General features: G+C 41.3%; 1 protein-coding gene across 3 annotated transcripts in view; it reads right to left on the bottom strand.

Moving 5' to 3' along the window:
* The window catches only part of LOC141144052 (NACHT, LRR and PYD domains-containing protein 3-like), a 107,771-nt gene that overhangs the window by 48,385 nt on the left and 39,913 nt on the right, over nt 1–19,473 (bottom strand). For all 3 annotated transcript variants that reach the window (XM_073629405.1, XM_073629406.1, XM_073629407.1), the window contains exons 7-11: nt 14,344–14,508; nt 13,044–13,208; nt 7,655–7,819; nt 5,492–5,656; nt 335–499 (exon numbers count right to left, since the gene is read on the bottom strand). In XM_073629405.1, the coding sequence (XP_073485506.1) occupies nt 335–499; nt 5,492–5,656; nt 7,655–7,819; nt 13,044–13,208; nt 14,344–14,508 (825 nt within the window). The remainder of the gene's footprint in view (nt 1–334; nt 500–5,491; nt 5,657–7,654; nt 7,820–13,043; nt 13,209–14,343; nt 14,509–19,473) is intronic.

The following is a 19,473-nucleotide window of genomic DNA, read 5'->3' as shown; positions in this document are numbered from 1 at the left end:
TCATTTTTAACTGAAGCCCTAAAGAAGGGGGTGTTCCTTTGACACCCGGAATGCGTTGGTTGTCTTTTAGCACAATACCAATAAATGAAATTGGACTCTCTTATCGTTTGGTCTGGCACTCCTTCCATGCACGCACATTTATTATACAAAGGAAAGCAGTGAGAGGGGAGTGAATACTGAGGAGGACAGAAGACAGGAAGATGAATGCAAGTATCCTCCAATGTCTCTGCAGGGAACAAGAAATGTTCTTCTCTTTTTATATTATTCAGGATATGTTTAAGATGTAAAAGTGTCCAAGAAAATGTTTTGATACAATTATCCCTATTCTACTTACAGTAATTCCTCTATCCGGCTTGTGGTCAGAGCTATCATCAGCTCATCAAAATGAGGACCCTCCAGATTGTTATAGGACAGGTCAAATCTTTTCAAGGTCTGGTTATTTCTTATTCCCAATGCCAGGTGGGTGCAGGAGCTGCTTTTCATGTTATTAGAATTCAAACTGTACAAGAGAAGAAAATAATTAGAATAAAATGATCCTCAATAATATCATTTTAAAGCAGAATGCCGTATTAACTAAAAAATAAAACCTTAAAAGCTGCCCAGAGGCTGCCAAATTTTAAAACAAGCTCACCTCAAAGACAAAAAAAACTGGTTTTACATTTGGCAGGACTTTTAAGTCACCACAAAAAAAATATTTATAAAATCAAAATATCTTTATTACAAAATATCACCCCTCCTAACCTCACAGCACTTCATATAGGGGCATCACCAACTCAATACATATTTGTCCTTGAGGTATAAAATTGCAAAGACTCTTAAAGTGATTGTAAAGGCTCGCTTTTTTTGTTTTTGTTTTTAATAACAAACATGTTATACTTACCTCCTCTGTGCAGTTGGTTTTGCACAGAGCAGCTCAGGTCCTCCTCTTCTTGGGTCCCTTTTTGCTGCTCCTGGCCCCTCCCTCCTTTGAGTGCCCCTCAGCCAGCAGCTTGTTATAGGTCATCACCCAAGCTGAGTCAGAACTCCATGTATCCATTCAGACACGGAGCCCCGACCTGGCCCCATCACCTCTCTCTCCTGATTGGCTGACTGACTTTGATTGACAGCCGCGGGAGCCAATAGCGCCGCTGCTCTGTCTCAGCCAATCAGGAGGAGTGTACTGGATGGCTGAGGGGAGCGTGGACATTGCTGGAGAGAGAAGGAGGTCAGGTGGGTAATTGGGGGGTGCTGGGGACACTGCTACACACAGAAGGTTTTTTATCTTAATGCATAGAATGCATTAAGATAAAAAACCTTCTGCCTTTACAACTCCTTACAGAGATAATCAGGGCAATGCAGAGATCAGTTAAATTAGTCCTCCATATACGGACTTTAAAATAAGCCCTCAAAAAGCCATATGGTCTTTGCTCAAAAATGGTTGCCCCAATGCCACGCCGGGATGGACTTCCTGTGAGGTGGAAGAAGGTCATCTTCACACCCTCATAATTGTTCCCTCGTGAATGCCCCTTCCCTAAACTAGGAGAGTGACCATTTTTCTGGCATTTGATGGATCCAGTACAACTTTAGCCCTCTTGGCTCCTGATGAAGAGGACTAATGGTCTGGGAAATGCGTTGAGCAATGCATTATTATTATAACCACTAGAGGAGTGTAATATTTTGAAACCTACAGAGGAATGGGTCCCTAAATAGTTTGATGTACCCCAATAAGTGGATGATGAAGATAAAAATAGTTGAGGAGGTCTCTTATTAAACTGGTGGTTTTTATACAAGAATGAGACAACCACAGCACAGACTGAGGGAAAGACACATAAAGGAGGAAAAAAAAGGAGCCACAGCACCACCATATAGACCAAACGCTCTATGACCAGCAGCTGGAGAGCAGTCACTTTATCGGCACAGAAAACTGCAAATAAGGGGCCCAAAGTCAGTTATAATGATCACATCATCGATGTACCTTTTGTAAATGTCTTATGTCCTATGTCTTGGGCGAGATAAACCAGCGGAGCAGACAGAGCACCTTAAAAAGGAAAACTACCCACTACCCAGACCAGAAAACTAGGAGCAATCTGCGGAGGGCCCCTAGTAGAGAGTGGACATGGAAGGACCAAGATATTTTGGAGGAGTAATAGTACATGCTTTAACACAAGTAGGAAGGAGGTGAGAGTTTTGTGAGCACAGAGGTGACCAGACACACAGAAACAATTCCTTATATAAATGCAGGGCTTTTTTCAGCAGGAATGCAGTTCCGGCACCTCCAGCACTGAATGCATGTAATGGCAATGGATGCTGACATACATAGTTACATAGTTGGTGAGGTTGAAAAAAGACACAAGTCCATCAAGTCCAACCTGTGTGTGTCTTTTTATGTCAGTATTACATTGTATATCTCTGTATGTTGTGGTGGTCGTTCAGGTGCTTATCTAATAGTTTTTTAAAATTATCTATGCTCCCTGAGACCACCGCCTGTGGAAGGGAATTCCACATCCTTACCACTCTTACAGTAAAGAACCCTCTACGCAGTTTAAGGTTAAACCCCTTCTCTTCTAATTTTAATGAATGGCCGTGTGTCTTTTTAAATTCCCTTCCGGGGAAAAGTTTCATCCCTATTGTGGGGTCACCAGTACGGTATTTGCACATTGAAATCATATCCCCTCTCAAGCGTCTCTTCTCCAGAGAGAATAAGATCAGTGCTCTCAACCTTTCCTCATAAATAAGGTCCTCCAGTCCCTTTATTAGTTTTGTTACCCTTCTCTGGACTCTCTCCAGTTCCAGCACATCCTGCCTGAGGATTGGTGCTCTGAACTGGACAGCATACTCCAGGTGCGGCTGGACCAGAGTCCTGTAGAGTGGGAGAATTATTGTTTTATCGCTGGAGTTAATCCCCTTTTTAATGTATGCTAAAATTCTGTTGGCTTTGCCTGCAGCAGCTTGGCATTGCATGCTATTGCGGAGCCTATCATCTACGAGGACCCCCAGATCCTTTGCCATCCTAGTTGCCCTGCTTAGCTTAGTATCATCCGCAAATACTGAGATTGAGCTGCTTATCCCATCCTCCATGGCGTTTATGAATAAATTAAATAGGATTGGTCCCAGCACAGAACCCTGGGGGACCCCACTTTCCACACCGGACCAATCTGAGTACTCCCCATTTATCACTACCCTCTGAACTCGCCCTTGTAGCCAATTTTCAATCCATGTACTCACCCTATGATCCATGCTGACAGACCTTATTTTGTACAGTAACGTTTATGGGGAATTGTATCAAATGCTTTTGCAAAATCCAGATACACCTCGTCTACGGACCTTCCTTTATCTAGATGGCAGCTCACCTCCTCATAGAAGGTTAATAGATTGGTTTGACAAAAACGATTCTTCATGAATCCATGCCGATTACTGCCAATGATACCATTCTCATTACAAAAATGTTGTATATAGTCCCTTATCATCCCCTCCAAGAGCTTGCATACTATTGATGTTAGGCTAACTGGTATGTAAGTCCCTGGGACGTATCTTCGTTTTTTAAATATTTGTGCTACATTGGCTTTTCTCCCATCTTCTGGTACCATACCAGTCAGTACACTGTTTCCTAAAAATAAGGAACAATGGTCTGGCAATTACTTGACCTCGGGTACAAGCCATCTGGTCCCGATGACTTATTAATCTTACGTTTTTCAAGTCTATGACGTGTCATGAGGATAAACATTGCCGTTTTGGTTACTGAATCCCCCCCGTTTAATTCGTGAAGACTGAGGAGAAGAATACATTCAATACCTTCGCCATCTCTCCATCTTTTGTAACCAGATTCCCTTCATCATTCTTTATGGGGCCAATATGATCTGACCTCACTCTTTTACTATTTATATACTTAAAGAATTTCTTGGGATTTTTTTACTCTCCTCCACTATGTGCCTTCTGTGTTCTATCTTAGCTGCCCTTATTGCACCCTTACATTTCTTGTTGCATTTTTTTGTAAAGTTGGAATGCTGACAATGATCCCCCCAGCCTTGTATTTTTTGAAGGCCTTCTCCTTTGCTTTCATATGCATCTTTACAATGGAGTTAAGCCGCCAAGAACTTTTATTAGCTATTTTAAATGCATTTCCCATTGGGATGCACTAGCTAATACCCTTATTTAGGAGATGTGCTTGAGGGTCTATTATTGCTGGCTGTTGGAGGATCAATTGTTGCTGGGAGGGATCTAGTGTTGAGGAAGGGGTCTATTCATGTTGGCTGCTGGAGAGTCTATTGATGCTGTGGGGTTCAATTGCTGCTGGGAGGAATCTACTTTTCAGGAAGTGGTCTATTGTTGGCTGCTGGAGGGTTCATTAATACTGGCTGCTAGAGGATCTATTGTTGCTGACATAGGAGGATTCAATTGCTGCTGGGAGAAATCTACTGTTGAGGGAGTGGTCTATTGTTGTTGGCTGCTGGAGGGTCTGTTGATGCTGGCTGCTTGGAGATCTAATGTTGCCAGCGGGGGGTCTACTAATGCTTAGGTGGATCTAGTGTTGCTTTGGGGTACTCTGTTGTGCGAGGGTCTGTTGTTGCTGGGGGGAACTATTATTGAAAGGGGGGTGTATTGATGCTGGCTGGAAGGGGATGCATTTTACAGCTTATCATTAACAAATTGCATACAATTTAGTTAGCACTGTAAAATGATACTTGGTTCTGTATTTTCTAAAAAGAGCGGTACTGAGAGGTGTGTAGGGGAGAAATCAAAGGACGGGGCTCAGGGGGTCGGTAAGGGGCGGAGACAAGGGGGGACATAAAAGGGGGAGTTCCTGCACCTATTCTCTGAGAAAAAAAAGCCCTGTATAAAGGTGACGGGAGAGAAAGAATATAAGAGAATTTTGAATTTATGTGAACTTTACCACAGAACACTGAAATTAATTTTATTGCCAAATTGGACATAAGTTGAAGAAAGTCACACAATTTGATCCATCAGTGAATATTATTACTTTATGTATATATGAAATTGGAAATGGTTTGCACGTTTAATTTATTGCTACATTTGTCCAGCTTTTATTGATCTATTTGCACAGTTATTTTTGCAGAATTTGCACATATATTGCACGTGTATTATATGGAGTTGATCTTTTTCGCTTGTAAATAGCGAGACATCATTTACATACTGGAACATTATTGATCAATTTGCACAATCTTTTGAACCACTATTGCAGAGGTTGCACGTTTATTCATTTTATATTACACATGTATTACATTTATTTATCCACTTTAGGTGCAAGCAGTGCAGTACCATTCACCTTTATCTGTTAATTGTCAGCCAAACTATCACATTACTGAAAGCTTAAAAATGGCCTGACAATTAAGGGGAATTAATAAAGTGGTTAATAAATAAATGTATAGTGACACTAAATTCAACTAGTATTCAACACTTGATAAAAACAACCCCGACTTCTTTTATTTTTTAATATCTTTTGGTTGCAAATGGGCCCTAAAAAAGTAATGCTTTAATCAATCGGATTACTTACAACAATTCCTCTATCCGACTTGTGGTCAGAGCTGTCATCAGATCCCTGAAATGAGGACCCTCCAGATTGTTTCTACAAAGGTGAAGTTTGCTCAGTGTCTGGTTATTCCTTATTCCTGATGCCAGGAGGGGGCAGGAACTGTCTGTCAGGTGATTATCATTCAAACTGTTGCAGGAGAGAACAAAACAATGCAATTACACAGAGCAGATTAGTGTAACATTCATATTATTTTAAAAATGATATAATTTACAACTGCTTTATATATATATATATATATATATATATATATATATATATATATATATATATATATATATATATCTACACAGTATCTCACAAAAGTGAGTACACCCCTCACATTTTTGTAAATATTTTATTATATCTTTTCATGTGACAACACTGAAGAAATGACACTTTGCTACAATGTAAAGTAGTGAGTGTACAGCTTGTATAAGAGTGTAAATTTGCTGTCCCCTCAAAATAACTCAACACACAGCCATTAATATCTAAACCGCTGGCAACAAAAGTGAGTACACCCCTAAGTGAAAATGTCCAAATTGGGCCCAATTAGCCATTTTCCCTCCCCGGTGTCATGTAACTCATTAGTGTTACAAGGTCTCAGGTGTGAATGGGGAGCAGGTGTGTTATATTTGGTGTTATCGCTCTCACTCTCTCATACTGGTCACTGGAAGTTCAACATGGCACCTCATTGTAAAGAACTCTCTAAGGATCTGAAAAAAAGAATGGTTGCTCTACATAAAAATGGCCTATGCTATAAGATGATTGCCAAGACCCTGAAAATGAGCTGCAGCACGGTGGCCAAGACCATACAGCAGTTTAACAGGGCAGGTTCCACTCAGAACAGGCCTCGTCATGGTCGACCAAAGAAGCTGAGTGCACATGCTCAGCGTCATATCCAGAGGTTGTCTTTGGGAAATAGACGTATGAGTGCTGCCAGCATTGCTACAGAGGTTGAAGGGGTGGGAGGTAAGCCTGTCAGTGCTCAGACCATACCCTGCACACTGCATCAAATTGGTCTGCATGGCTGTCGTCCCAGAAGGAGGCCTCTTCTAAAGATGATGCACAAGAAAGCCTGCAAACAGTTTGCTGAAGACAAGCAGACTAAGGGCATGGTCTACTGGAACCATATGCTGTGGTCTGATGAGACCAAGATAAACGTATTTGGTTCAGATGGTGTCAAGCGTGTGTGGCGGCAACCAGGTGAGGAGTACAAAGACAAGTGTGTCTTGCCTACAGTCAAGCATGGTGGTGGGAGTGTCATGGTCTAGGGCTGCATGAGTGCTGCCGACACTGGGGAGCTACAGTTCATTGAGGGAACATAAATGCCAACATGTACTGCGACATACTGAAGCAGAGCACGATCCCCTCCCTTTGAAAACTGAGCCGCAAGGCAGTATTCCAACATGGTGACGACCCCAAACACACCTCCAATACGACCACTGCCTTGCTAAAGAAGCTGAGGGTAAAGGTGATGGACTGGCCAAGCATGTCTCCAAACCTAAACCCTATTGAGCATCTGTGGAGCATCCTCAAACGGAAGGTGGAGTAGCGCAAGGTCTCTAACATCCACCAGGCATTAATGGCTGTGTGCTGAGTTATTTTGAGGGGATAGCAAATGTACACTGTTATACAAGCTGTACACTCACTACTTTACATTGTAGCAAAGTGTCATTTCTTCAGTGTTGTCACATGAAAAGATATAATAAGATATTTACAAAAATGTGAGGGGTGTACTTACTTTTGTGAGATACTGTATATGGTACATGTTGATGAGTGGTTTGGGTCACCATAGAGAATAACTTCTATTTAGACACACTAGTTCAGAATAACCAATGCCAGAAAGGCAATCTTGTAACAACCACCTCTTTATACATTTGCAGCATGCTACATGATGCAGCATTTTTTGTTTCTAAAAAAAAAAAGATTTTGGTGAATGTTCTTGGAATATTCTTGGAATAGCAGTTGTCTGAATAATGATGTTTTTGTTATGTATTAGGTGACTGGTTCATTGATGAATGCATTGGGAATATAGAGTGAATCTAATATTCCCTCTCTTGTTATTTCAAGTATTTATATGTTTTGGATGCAAAACTGTTCTAGAAAAGAATTATTGCAAGTTGCAACCAGTCTTGTTTTACTCACAGTAATTCCTCTATCCGGCTTGTGGTCAGAGCTGTCATCAGATCACTGAAATGAGGACCCTCCAGATTGTTCCCAGACAGGCCAAGCCCCCTCAGTGTCTGGTTATTTCTTATTCCTGATGCCAGGTGGGTGCAGGAACTGTCTGTCAGTCTACTGCCATATAAACTGTAATAGAAAACCAGGATGTTGAGAAAATAATACAAATAAAACCTCTGTAGAAAACTATTTTTACACTTTTATTTTACAAATTACACCAAATTTAGGGTGTTGGCCCAAACTAAAGTGATATTTAAGTCATATAACGTATATCTTAATTTGGCTGGTCACCACCTAGTATTTGATTTGGAATTTATCAGGAAGATCTCCCTACCAGAGTTTCTGAAAGTAAAAGCATAATGGGCTAGTATGCATCGCATACTAGCCCATTATGTGGCACTTACCTGCAAACAAAGCCTGCGATGTCCCCGCTGGTGGCCGCATCCATCTTCATCCCTTCTCCTTCTGGGGCCAGGGACTCCGGCTCTGTGACTGGTCGGAGTCGCGTGACGTCACTCCCACGCATGCGCGTGGGAGCCGCTAGTCACGGCACTTGCGAGTGAAGAAACGATACGGAGGGCTGTTTCTTCACAGCACATGCGCAGGTGACCTCATCGGTGCAGTGTACAGCAAATATCTCCTAAACGGTGCACGTTTAGGAGATATTTACACAACCTATAGGTAAGCCTTATTCTAGGTAGGTAAAAGTGACACAGAGTGGTTTACAACCACTTTAAGAGCTTATTATATAAAGAGGACCTGTACTATGGAGGCTATGCCCAAAGAGGTACGTAGAGGGCAATAGACTAGTCAGTAGCAGAGATGAGGTTCAAGTTCTTGATGTATTGCGCAGATAAACCTTAGTTTATCTGCAAAATGCATTAAAAATTTACCACCAATCATCTGTGAGCATTGATATACAAATTAGATATAGAAGATTTTGATTATCCCAGATAACCTGAAGATATACATTTTTTTTTATCCAAAGAAAATTTTATTGAAGTAAACATATACATATATACCAAAGTTTCACACAAAATCAAGTACAGAATCAAGTACAGGTTACAGCAAGTTTGCTTAATCTGCCATCTGCATATCCCTTAGCATCATGTGCATTGTACAGTTATCGATACATTTCTGACTGTTCGGTCATTACCCATTTCCCAGTTAGGGATGAGCTTCGAGTTCGAGTCGAACTCATGTTCGACTCGAACATCGGCTGTTCACCAGTTCGCCGAACAGCGAACAATTTGGGGTGTTCGTGGCAAATTCGAATGCCGCAGAACACCCTTTATGGGAGAAATCAAAAGTGCTAATTTTAAAGGCTTATATGCATGGTATTGTCATAAAAGTGTTTGGGGACCTGGGTCCTGCCCCAGGGGACATGGATCAATGCAAAAAAAGTTTTAAAAACGGCCCTTCAGGTCTGGTATGGATATTAAGGGGAACCCCGGCCAAAATTTTTTTTTTTAAATTGCGTGGGGTCCCCCCTTAAAATCCATACCAGACCCTTCAGGTCTGGTATGGATTTTAAGGGGAACCCCGCGCCAAAATTAAAAAAAACGGCGTGGGGTCCCCCCAAAAATCCATACCAGACCCTTATCCGAGCACGCAACCTGGCAGGCCGTAGGAAAAGAGGGGGGGTGAGAGAGCGGCCCCCCTCCTGAACCGTACCAGGCCACATGCCCTCAACATTGGGAGGGTGCTTTGGGGTAGCCCCCAAAACACCTTGTCCCCATGTTGATATGGACAAGGGCCTCATCCCCACAACCCTTGCCCGGTGGTTGTGGGGGTCTGTGGGCGGGGGGGCTTATCGGAATCTGGAAGCCCCCTTTAACAAGGGGACCCCCAGATCCCGGCCCTCCCCCCTGTGTGAAATGGTAAGGGGGTACTAAAAGTACCCCTACCATTTCACAAAAAAATTGTCAAAAATGTTAAAAAAGACAAGAGACAGTTTTTGACAATTCCTTTATTTAAATGCTTCTTCTTTTTTCTATCTTCTTTCTTCCTTTTGGTTTCTTCCTCCATCTTCTTCTTCTTCTGGTTCTTCTGGTTCTTCCTCCGCTGTTCTCGTCCGGCATCTCCCCCGCGGCGTCTTCTTATCTTCTTCTCCTCGGGCCGCTCCGCATCCATGATGGCTCTTCATCTTTTTCTTCATCTTTTCCTCTTCATCTTCTTCTCTTCATATTCTTGTCTTCAACTTCTTTTCGGGCCGCTCCGCATCCATGATGGCATGGAGGAAGGCTCCCGCTGTGTGACGCTTCTCCTCTTCTGACGGTTCTGACGCACGGGGACTTGACGGGACTTCCCTGTGGCATTCCCCATGACGTCAGAAGGGGCGGGGTTACATATCAGGTGACAGGGAAGTCCCCGTCAAGTCCCCGTGCGTCACAGGGGAGGGGTCACCAGGTGGCCCCCCCATTATTTAAGAACCATCAAAAGGGGAGAAGCGTCACACAGCGGGAGCCTCCCTCCATGCCATCATGGATGCGGAGCGGCCCGAAAAGAAGATGAAGACAAGAAGATGAAGAGAAGAAGATGAAGAGAAAAAGATGAAGAAAAAGATGAAGAGAGAAGCGTCACACAGCGGGAGCCTCCCTCCATGCCATCATGGATGCGGAGCGGCCCGAGGAGAAGAAGATAAGAAGACGTCGCGGAGGAGATGCCGGATGAGAACACCGGAGGAAGAACCAGAAGAACCTAAAGAACCAGAAGATGGAGGAAGAAAGCGAATGAAGATAGAAGAAAGAAGAAGCATTTAAATAAAGGAATTGTCAAAAATTGTCTCTTGTCATTTTTAACATTGTTGACAGTTTTTTTGTGAAATGGTAGGGGTACAAAAGGTACTTTTGTACCCCCTTACCATTTCACACACGGGGGAGGGCCGGGATCTGGGGGTCCCCTTGTTAAAGGGGGCTTTCAGATTCCGATAAACCCCACGCCCGCAGACCCCCCACAACCACCGAGAAAGGGTTGTGGGGATGAGGCCCTTGTCCCCATCAACATGGGGACAAGGTGTTTTGGGGGGCTACCCCAAAGCACCCTCCCAATGTTGAGGGCATGTGGCCTGGTACGGTTCAGGCCTGCCAGGTTGCGTGCTCAGATAAGGGTCTGGTATGGATTTTTGGGGGGACCCCACGCCATTTTTTAAAATTTTTTTTCAGCCAGGCTGGACCTCCTCTTTAACCACCTCCCACCTGGCCACTGCACATAAACGGCTGGGTGGTCCTTTCCTCGTTCCAAATGGACGTTCGGGAACGTCCCTCAGAACGAGTGCTCGCAGCGTGGCCACAAGGCGCGCTGCGGCTCGATCCTGTGATCATTATGATCACAGGATCCAGCTGAGCAGAGATTGGGATATGGACACTGTGATTGGCCCTTCCGGTCACCTGATGTCTGTGTCCAATCACAGCTGTCACAGTTCTCCCTGCCGAGCTCAGTGAGAGCTCAGTGGGGGGGGGAGAGGGGGAATCTGCAGATCTATGACAGCTCTCTGTGTGAGGATGACCCCACAAAAGTACACCAAGCACCACTGATACCCCTGTCCCTATACACATTTCAGTGTCCCTATAAAAAATTGTCTGTCCCCCATCACTGCCAACACCAATAAACACTGATTTGGGTTATTTTTACCAAAGAAATGTAGCAGCATCATTTTTGGTCAAAATTTATCAAGAGAAATTACTCATTCGCAAGATTTTATAACAGAAACTAAGAAAAATACATTTTTTTAAAATTTTCGGTCTATTTTTATTTGTGGTGTAAAAAATAAAAAACCCAGCAGTGATTAAATACCACCAAAAAAAAGCACTATTTGTGTGAAAAAAATGATAAAAATGTAATTTGGGTACAGTGTTAAATGACCGCGCAATTCTCATTCAAAGTGTGACAGCGCTGAAAGCTGAACATTGGTCTGGGAAGGAGGGGGCTGAAAGTGCCCGGTATTGAAGTGGTTAAGCAATCAATATAGCTGACTAAGTTAATTGGCCTGTCATAGGGCATGCACTTACCTAAATAGAAATACACAAGGACTCCCATGGCATTACCCCTTCTGTGCAGGATAGAAGAACACTGAGAGGACAATTATCTGGTTGGAAATGTATTTACTCTTGTAGGACAGAGAGAGCTAATACAGTTCTAACCAGGCAATTGTAGGTCAGTGTGTAGGTGTCCTGACATAGTGAAAAAAAAACATCAGTTTCTAATGATTTAGCAGTTACCAGACTAAATGTAGTGCCATATTTTAACAAACCTTTAACAAAAATCCAGATAACAATTAGTCAGGGGAACTGCCAGCAGGATAATCCTGGGGTTGGGTTTCATGGAGTTGAAAACAGAGTTTTAGCTCAAATACAATCAGTGGCAGCCCGTCCATAGAGGGTTCACAGGTGCCGCCTCTCCATCCATGCGTCCAGCCCCCTGATCTACATATCAGTGGCGTTGGACCATGGATTCCAATGTGGGGTGTTTTTTTGAAGCACCTGATTAGAGCCAGAGGCTCTAATAGGCTTCAAAAAAGGGTGACCTCGGAGCACAGAGCATTGCGTTCTGAGCCCACCCAGTTGTGTGACACAGCTAATTAATTTTCTCCATTATCACATTCAAGTTCCTCCTCGCCAATCAGGAGGTAGGTCTGTGAGACTTGTTTCGGGATTGGCCAAAGCGTCAGGCAATCCTTTTGGATGCCTAGTGCTTTGGCGGAAGAGGAGACACATTGCGGAGGAAGCCGGAGGAGCGGACACCGGAGCTGCTGCGACCACTGCCCACACTCCAGGAGAGGAGGAGAGGACACCACAGCCCCGCCACATGAGCAGGTAAGTGCTGGACCGCCCACACGGGGGGAAGCTCTGTTTCAGTGCTGTCAGCCCAAAAGAAGAACCCACCAGCTGCCACTGAATACAATATCATATAAGGACACATTCAAAGACATTGGGTGAATTTAGGCACATTTGTCAAGAATATATTTTCATTGATATACCTTTTCATATATGCAAATTGTGGAATTAGGAAACTATTTTGTGAATTTGTATCACATATACGGAAAATGTGGATGAGCCGTTTGGGTCTCCATAGGAGATCGCTGGGAAATACATGAAAATATCAGCTGAGAGGGTCAATGTCATAAGGACAATCTTCTAACATCTGCCACTGGATATATTATCCAGATGCTGATGACTGTTCTTAGACTGTGGGAATTATCTTCGTGAATCATGATGTTTGTTACATATCGGGTTAATGTTTCACAGATGTTGGCTTTATGGTAAATGTGAGAGTTGACCCTTTATAAAAAGGGTCATTTTTTATGTTTTGTATATAAAAGTGTTCCTGAAAAGGTTTGTCCTGTTCTACTCACTGTAATTCCTCTATCCGGCTTGTGGGCAGAGCTTCCATCAGATCCCTGAAATGAGGACCCTCCAGATTGTTCCCAGACAAGTCAAGTGTCCTCAGTGTCTGGTTATTTCTTATTCCGGATCCCAGGTGGATGGAAGAACTTTCTGTCAGGTTATTACCATACAAACTACAGAAGAATAGAAGAATGAGAACAGAAGATGATTTCAATAAAATATTCCACAATATTGTCTCTTAAAGAACTCCAAATAAGTATCTTATATTTTTCATTTGGCTGTTCCTTTGTCTAAGTCAGGGTCTCCAAACTTTCTAAGCAATGGGCCAGTTTACTGACCTTCAGACTTTAGGGGGGGCAAACTGTGGCCAGGCAAGTAGAAAATGTCCCAGCATCAACGGTAGTAAACAATTCTTGAGGCTTGGTGGTCAGAAGGAGTAAAAAAATTACAAAGCGCATATGGTTAGAAAGAAAGAAATAATTCCGCATCATTAGTATTGGTGGGAGGAACAGTGACCATTGGTATCATTGGAAGAAATAGTACCCCATTGTTGATGTCAGTAAGAGGAACAGTGCCCCATTATTGGTGCCAGTGGAAGGGATGGTGCCTCAACCTTGTTGACAGTGGGAGGAATAGCGCTTCATATCAGTGGGAGCCTAAGGGCCGGAAAAAAGCAAGCAGAGGACCACATTCAGCCCAAGGGCCACAGTTTTCACACCACTGGTCCAAGTTATAAGACAATTTTATAATCCTTCAGTATGTGCAAAGCAGGCATGTAGACCTAGAAACTCCGGCACAGAAAACATTCACTGGAATCCAAGAGAGCCACCAAAAAAGTTTGCTGATTTTTGTCTCCAACAACTCATAAAAATGAGAATATTCGTTTTTGGATGGTTTGCAACTATAACAGAATTTGTTTTGGGATAGTAGACTATTTAAAATCTGCTATATTCTAGCAGTCATAGGATTTAATTTAAAAAGCACTGTAATGTACTTTAAAAATGTGCACCGATTTATCTGGCTTTGGAAGTCCAATGTTTGCATAGAAGAATAAAAAGGAATGGGTGAAGGAGTAGAAAAAATGCCAAAAGGGGAGCCTGGTAATGTGTAAATGATACATGACTGTCTCACAAAGCTCTCTGTTCCGTTTAGCAAAGAGAACTCAGTGGACTACCATATGCTTCACACCAGAGAATGCAATTTAAAATGCAGGCTGTGGTGTACATAGCCAAGCAGAGTGTTTTTTTAATAGAATCAAAAGTGGAGATCCAGGTTGTAGATTAAAATCTCATCTCATGTTCTACTCACATTAACTCCTCTATCTGGCTTGTGGTCAGAGCTGTCATCAGGTCTCTGAAATGAGGACCCTCCATATGGTTCCAGGACAGGTCCAGTCTCCTCAGTGCCTTGTTATTTCTTATTCCTGAGGCTAGGTCGGTGCAGGAACTGTCTGTCAGGTTATTATTATAAAAACTATGGAAGAGAAAAATGAAAATACAATCTTTAATATAATTATGCCCTTTTTTCGTTACATTTTATTTTACTTTTCTTAAAGTAATTGTAAAGGTTTGTCTTTGTTTTTTTTTTCTTTAACCACTTCAGCCCCGGAAGGATTTGTCCCCTTCCTGACCAGAGCACTTTTTGCGATTCGGCACTGCGTCGCTTTAACTGACAATTGCGCAGTCATGCGACGCTTCACCCAAATAAAATTGACATCCTTTTTTCCCACAAATAGAGCTTTCTTTTCGTGGTATTTGATCGCCTCTGCGGTTTTTATTTTTTGCGCTATAAACAAAAAAAAGCAGCGATTTTGAAAAAAAAACACAATATTTTGTACTTTTTGCTTTAATAAATATCCCCATTTACTTTTTAAAAAAGCTATTTTTTTCTCAGTTTAGGCCGATATGTATTCTTCTACATATCTTTGGTAAAAAAAAAAATCGCAATAAGCGTATATTGATTGGTTTGCACAAAAGTTCTAGCGTCTACAAAATAGGGGATAGATTTATAGAATTTTTATTATTTTTCTTTTTTTTCTAGTAATGACGGTGATCTGTGATAATTATCGTGACTGCGACATTATGGCGGACACTTCGGACAATTTTGGCACATTTTTGGGACCACTGGCATTAATACAGCGATCATTGCTATAAAAGTGCATTGATTACTGTAAAAATATCACTGGCAGTGAAAGGGTTAACACTAGGGGGCGATCAAGGGGTTAACTGTGTTCTCTGGGAGGTGATTCTAACTGAAGGGGGAGGGGACTGACTAGAGGAAGTGACGGATCGTGGTTCCTAGCTAATAGGAACACACGATCTGTCACTCCTGTCTGAACAAAACAGGGAAGTGTGTGTTTACACACACTCGTCCCTGTTCTGTGTCTCCTGCTCACGACCGCTCGTGGCCAGCGGTCATCATGCAGCGGGCGTGCACCTGCTATCCTGACCCCGCGAGCCGACGTATAGCTACGACAGCTCGCGCAGGGGAGCCAACCTGCCGCAGTATAACTGTGGCGGTTGGTCAGGAAGCGGTTAAATAACAAACATATTATACTTAGCTCCTCTGTGTAATGGTTTGGCACAGAGTGGCCCTGATCCTCCTTTTCTGGGGGCGCTCCTGGCTCCTCCTCTTCTTGAGTGCCCCCATGGAGAGCCACTTTCCCTGGGGGCACTTGTGCGGGCATGCTCCCGAGTCCCGTTGCTGCGTCCTTTGGCACAGACAGCAGGACTTGGCCCCACCCATGTCATTGGATTTGATTGACAGCAGTGGGAGCCAATGGCTCCCGCTGCTATCAATCTATCCAATGAGGACCTGGCGCACGTTTAGGAGATATTTCCACTACCTATAGGTAAGCCTTATTCTAGGCTTACCTATAGTTAAAAGTCACTAGGGAGGGTTTACAACCACTTTAACACTGGACTACTACATAAGAATATGTAAGGGGCATCTACTAAGCTGCTAAAAGAAAAAAAAATAAGAAAAAGGCTTTTTTTTTCTTAATATTTAATGTTGGCAATATATTCAGATAATATGTGCAATGGTATTACAGCCATTAGAGGTTACAGTTTTTTGGGTTTTTTCTATTTTCACGTTGTACTTCTGCTTGTCAAAAAGCATTATTTTTGTTTGTTTATGAAACTTGGTTTTATCTATAAAGACGTTGTATATTACAATGGCTTAACTTGTGTTTGTAGTGCATGTTCAACCCTTCATGCCAGAAATAATAACATGATGTTTGATTTTTACTCCAGGAGTAGAGCTGCACGATTCTGGCTAAAATGAGAATCACAATTTTTTTTCTTAGAATAAAGATCACTATTCTCTCACAATTCTCACAGTGTAACATATTCTTTCACATTATACAAAAAAAATTGGGCTAACTTTACTGTTTCGTTTTTCTTAATACATTAAAGCGTATTTTTTCAAAAAAATTGCGTTTGAAAAACCGCTGCACAAATATGGTGTGACATAAAATATTGCAACAACCACCATTTTATTCTCTAGGGTCTGTTCTAAAAAAAAATATCATGTTTGGGTGTTCCAAGTAATTTTCTAGCAGAAAATAATGATTTTTACGTGTAAGCAACAAATGTCAGAAAAGGTTTGGTCTTTAAATGGTTAAACTTCCTTCATTTACACGCCACAAAAAGATACTTTGTTTCTACTTATTTTGTAATAAAACTTGGCAGGCTGTCTGGATTTATTTATTTTTTTCCAGCTGTGAGAACTCTCTGCACTTGTTATAAAGAATCCTGAAATGCTGTTTTGAAGATCAGGAAGGGAAAAAAGATTGTGATTTCGATTTTTAATGACTAATCGTGCAGCTCTATCCAGAGCATATAATGTTTGGCAATTCTAAAAAAATTAATGCATTAAAATGTAACTAAACCTATTAGATTTTAGTCTATTAAAATGTACTGGAGATTTTAGTCTACTAAAATACAACTAAAACTAAAACAATTCAAATGACTAAAATATGACTAAAATTGCATTTTAGTCAAAAGACTATAACTAAAACTAAATCGAAATTTGATGTAAAAATTAACACTGCTATACAGTAATACTGTCTTCTCTTTATATTGTTTTTTTAAGTCAATAAAACTTTAAGTAATGAAAAAAAGATTAAAACTATAGAGTCATAATAATGTTCAACTATGATCATAAGTCGAAATAATTATCCTGCATATGGTTTGCTTGGCAAATTTGCTTTACATTTAAGCATTTACAGTATAATCATAGACATAATAAATATAAACTAAAAGATAAAAGTGCGTTTATATCACACATTTTTTTTAAATTCAATGGTCAATAGTTTTAAAAGATGTTCTCTAATTAGAATTTAAAAGGATAGCATAGGCCTCTAGACCTAAATTAACACCAACAAGCTTCTGACAGGACCTTGTAGGCCTGTGGCTTTAGGTAAACATAGACAACTTTTAAAAGGGTAAGTATTGGATTATATTACGCCTTTTACTTAATGCCTCCTTTGTCTCCCATTGTCTCTTTATGGTGGTCTCTTTTTTTTGTTGTTGTCAGGGTCAGTGGTTTGATGTGTTTGTTTTTTGTATCTTGTGGGACCTTTTGATGAGTCCAATATATGATTTTGCATTCTATATTATGTGTTATTCTGTTTGACAGTTACCGCATTCCATTATAAAGGGGTAAATGGTGGATCCTGAGGAAGCTACCTATAAATGAAATGCTGTGCTCCACTATATTCTAAAAACGTGTGCATTAATTTGAAAAGTGGTTATTATCAATGGATATGGTGTTTTACTCATATGTATTATAAATGTATAAATAAAATGTTATATTTTTTATATTTTTCTTTTACAAAAGGCTTTATTGTCCTTAGAACATGCACAACAGAGACAGCGAGATGAAAATGACAAAATACACAGTATGTGTACACAGTAAGTGAATCCAGAACTTTTCAACGTCACAGAAAAGCAAAACTACCCTCCATCTGATCGGAGTGTTACTTTTAAAAGGTATGGCTAAAAATTCCAGGCCACAGAAAAACACAATTCCATTGTGGGAACACAGGAAACAACAAAAACAAGGCATTTGGTCTAAAGGCCTAATAGGTTTACACGCTAATTAAAAGGAAAGACAGAGTTAAAAGGAAAGAAAAGGAGAAGAGCAGGAAACAAAATAAAGATCTCGGAAAAGGTAGAAAAAGACAAAAAAGAGATAAAGATAAAAAGGTCTCAGGGAACAGTGAATTAGGGTCATCAGATTGACATGAGGAGGTTTTTGAAGCATATTGGCTGAGCATTAACTAAAATGGCCGTTAATTCTTCGTTGACCATAATAACGGTCTTTCGGCATTTAACTGCCTTGAAACTGAGATTTTTTTTCAGGTTTCATGTCAGGTTTTCCAGGCTCTCGCTAAGGAAAGTTTGGTTGCTGCAAAGAGAAGCAACGCTGTCACTCCAGTTGGAGAAACTTCTCAATAGGTTTACATTGAAGAGAAAATTTAATATTTCCATAAATATATGTTGTTATCTTGGCACAAGTAAAAATCCCCAGTTTCCAGTGTGTCTTGATTGATTCACTGGAAACATAAATCTTTGTGTATTGCTCATATAAGGCGATGGTGCTTTAATACCTTCTCATTGGGGTCTTCCACCTTATATTCACTTTAGATATCTTTCACCTCACTGGAGAAGGATGGGGCAAGCCTTCAAAGGATCTGATGAAACTCTGAACAATCTGCTGTCAATATTCATTTTAATTAAGATCAGAGGGAATATGTTTTTTTAAATAAATAAAATCCAAAATTTTAAATACAGGGAGATGAAAATTAAACCTTCTGATAGTAGGCATTTTGGGCTTCATGTGGATATGAAATGGCATATCCTGGTTGTACAATACTACCTAGAAAATGGGAAAACAGTTATATGGACCATGTCTGTGGACGTCAATGTATGGTCTTGTTGTGATCAGGATGTACTCTAACGCTGATGTCGATAAACCCTACGCCCAACCCAGCCATCAGAACTGGTGGGTCCACAAATCCTATGACCTCTTCTGGAGGAAGAAACCCTACTCCCAGCAGATGAGGTACACCTTCAAAGGTGATTGGCCAAAGGGGATAAAAGCCCATTCCACATCTATACTTCTCTAAATTGCGCAACAATAAAAATGAGCAGGGTAATTCATACAGAGCCTGTCTGAACCAGGTGGATTGCTGACGTTCCAGTGTGTACCCACCTACAGGATAAACCATACTGCCCAAACTGTAATGTTTTTTAAATGATTTTCCTCTCTTTTTATTGCACAGCAATAAAAACGATACTATAGCTTTGTTTTACCCTGTTGACGGGAGTGAACTGGAAAGGTTGTGTGAAATCACGTGTTTGGTGTGGGTGGGTATGTGCAGGTGGAAGAAAGGGATCATGCAAAGATTCTGGCTTGCGGGATATCTTAGAA

The sequence above is a fragment of the Aquarana catesbeiana genome, linkage group LG05 (genome assembly GCF_042186555.1).
Source record: "Aquarana catesbeiana isolate 2022-GZ linkage group LG05, ASM4218655v1, whole genome shotgun sequence".
NCBI lineage: Eukaryota > Metazoa > Chordata > Amphibia > Anura > Ranidae > Aquarana > Aquarana catesbeiana.
The sequence above is the reverse complement of the archived record's forward strand: the minus strand, read 5'-3'. Positions and strand labels throughout refer to the sequence as shown.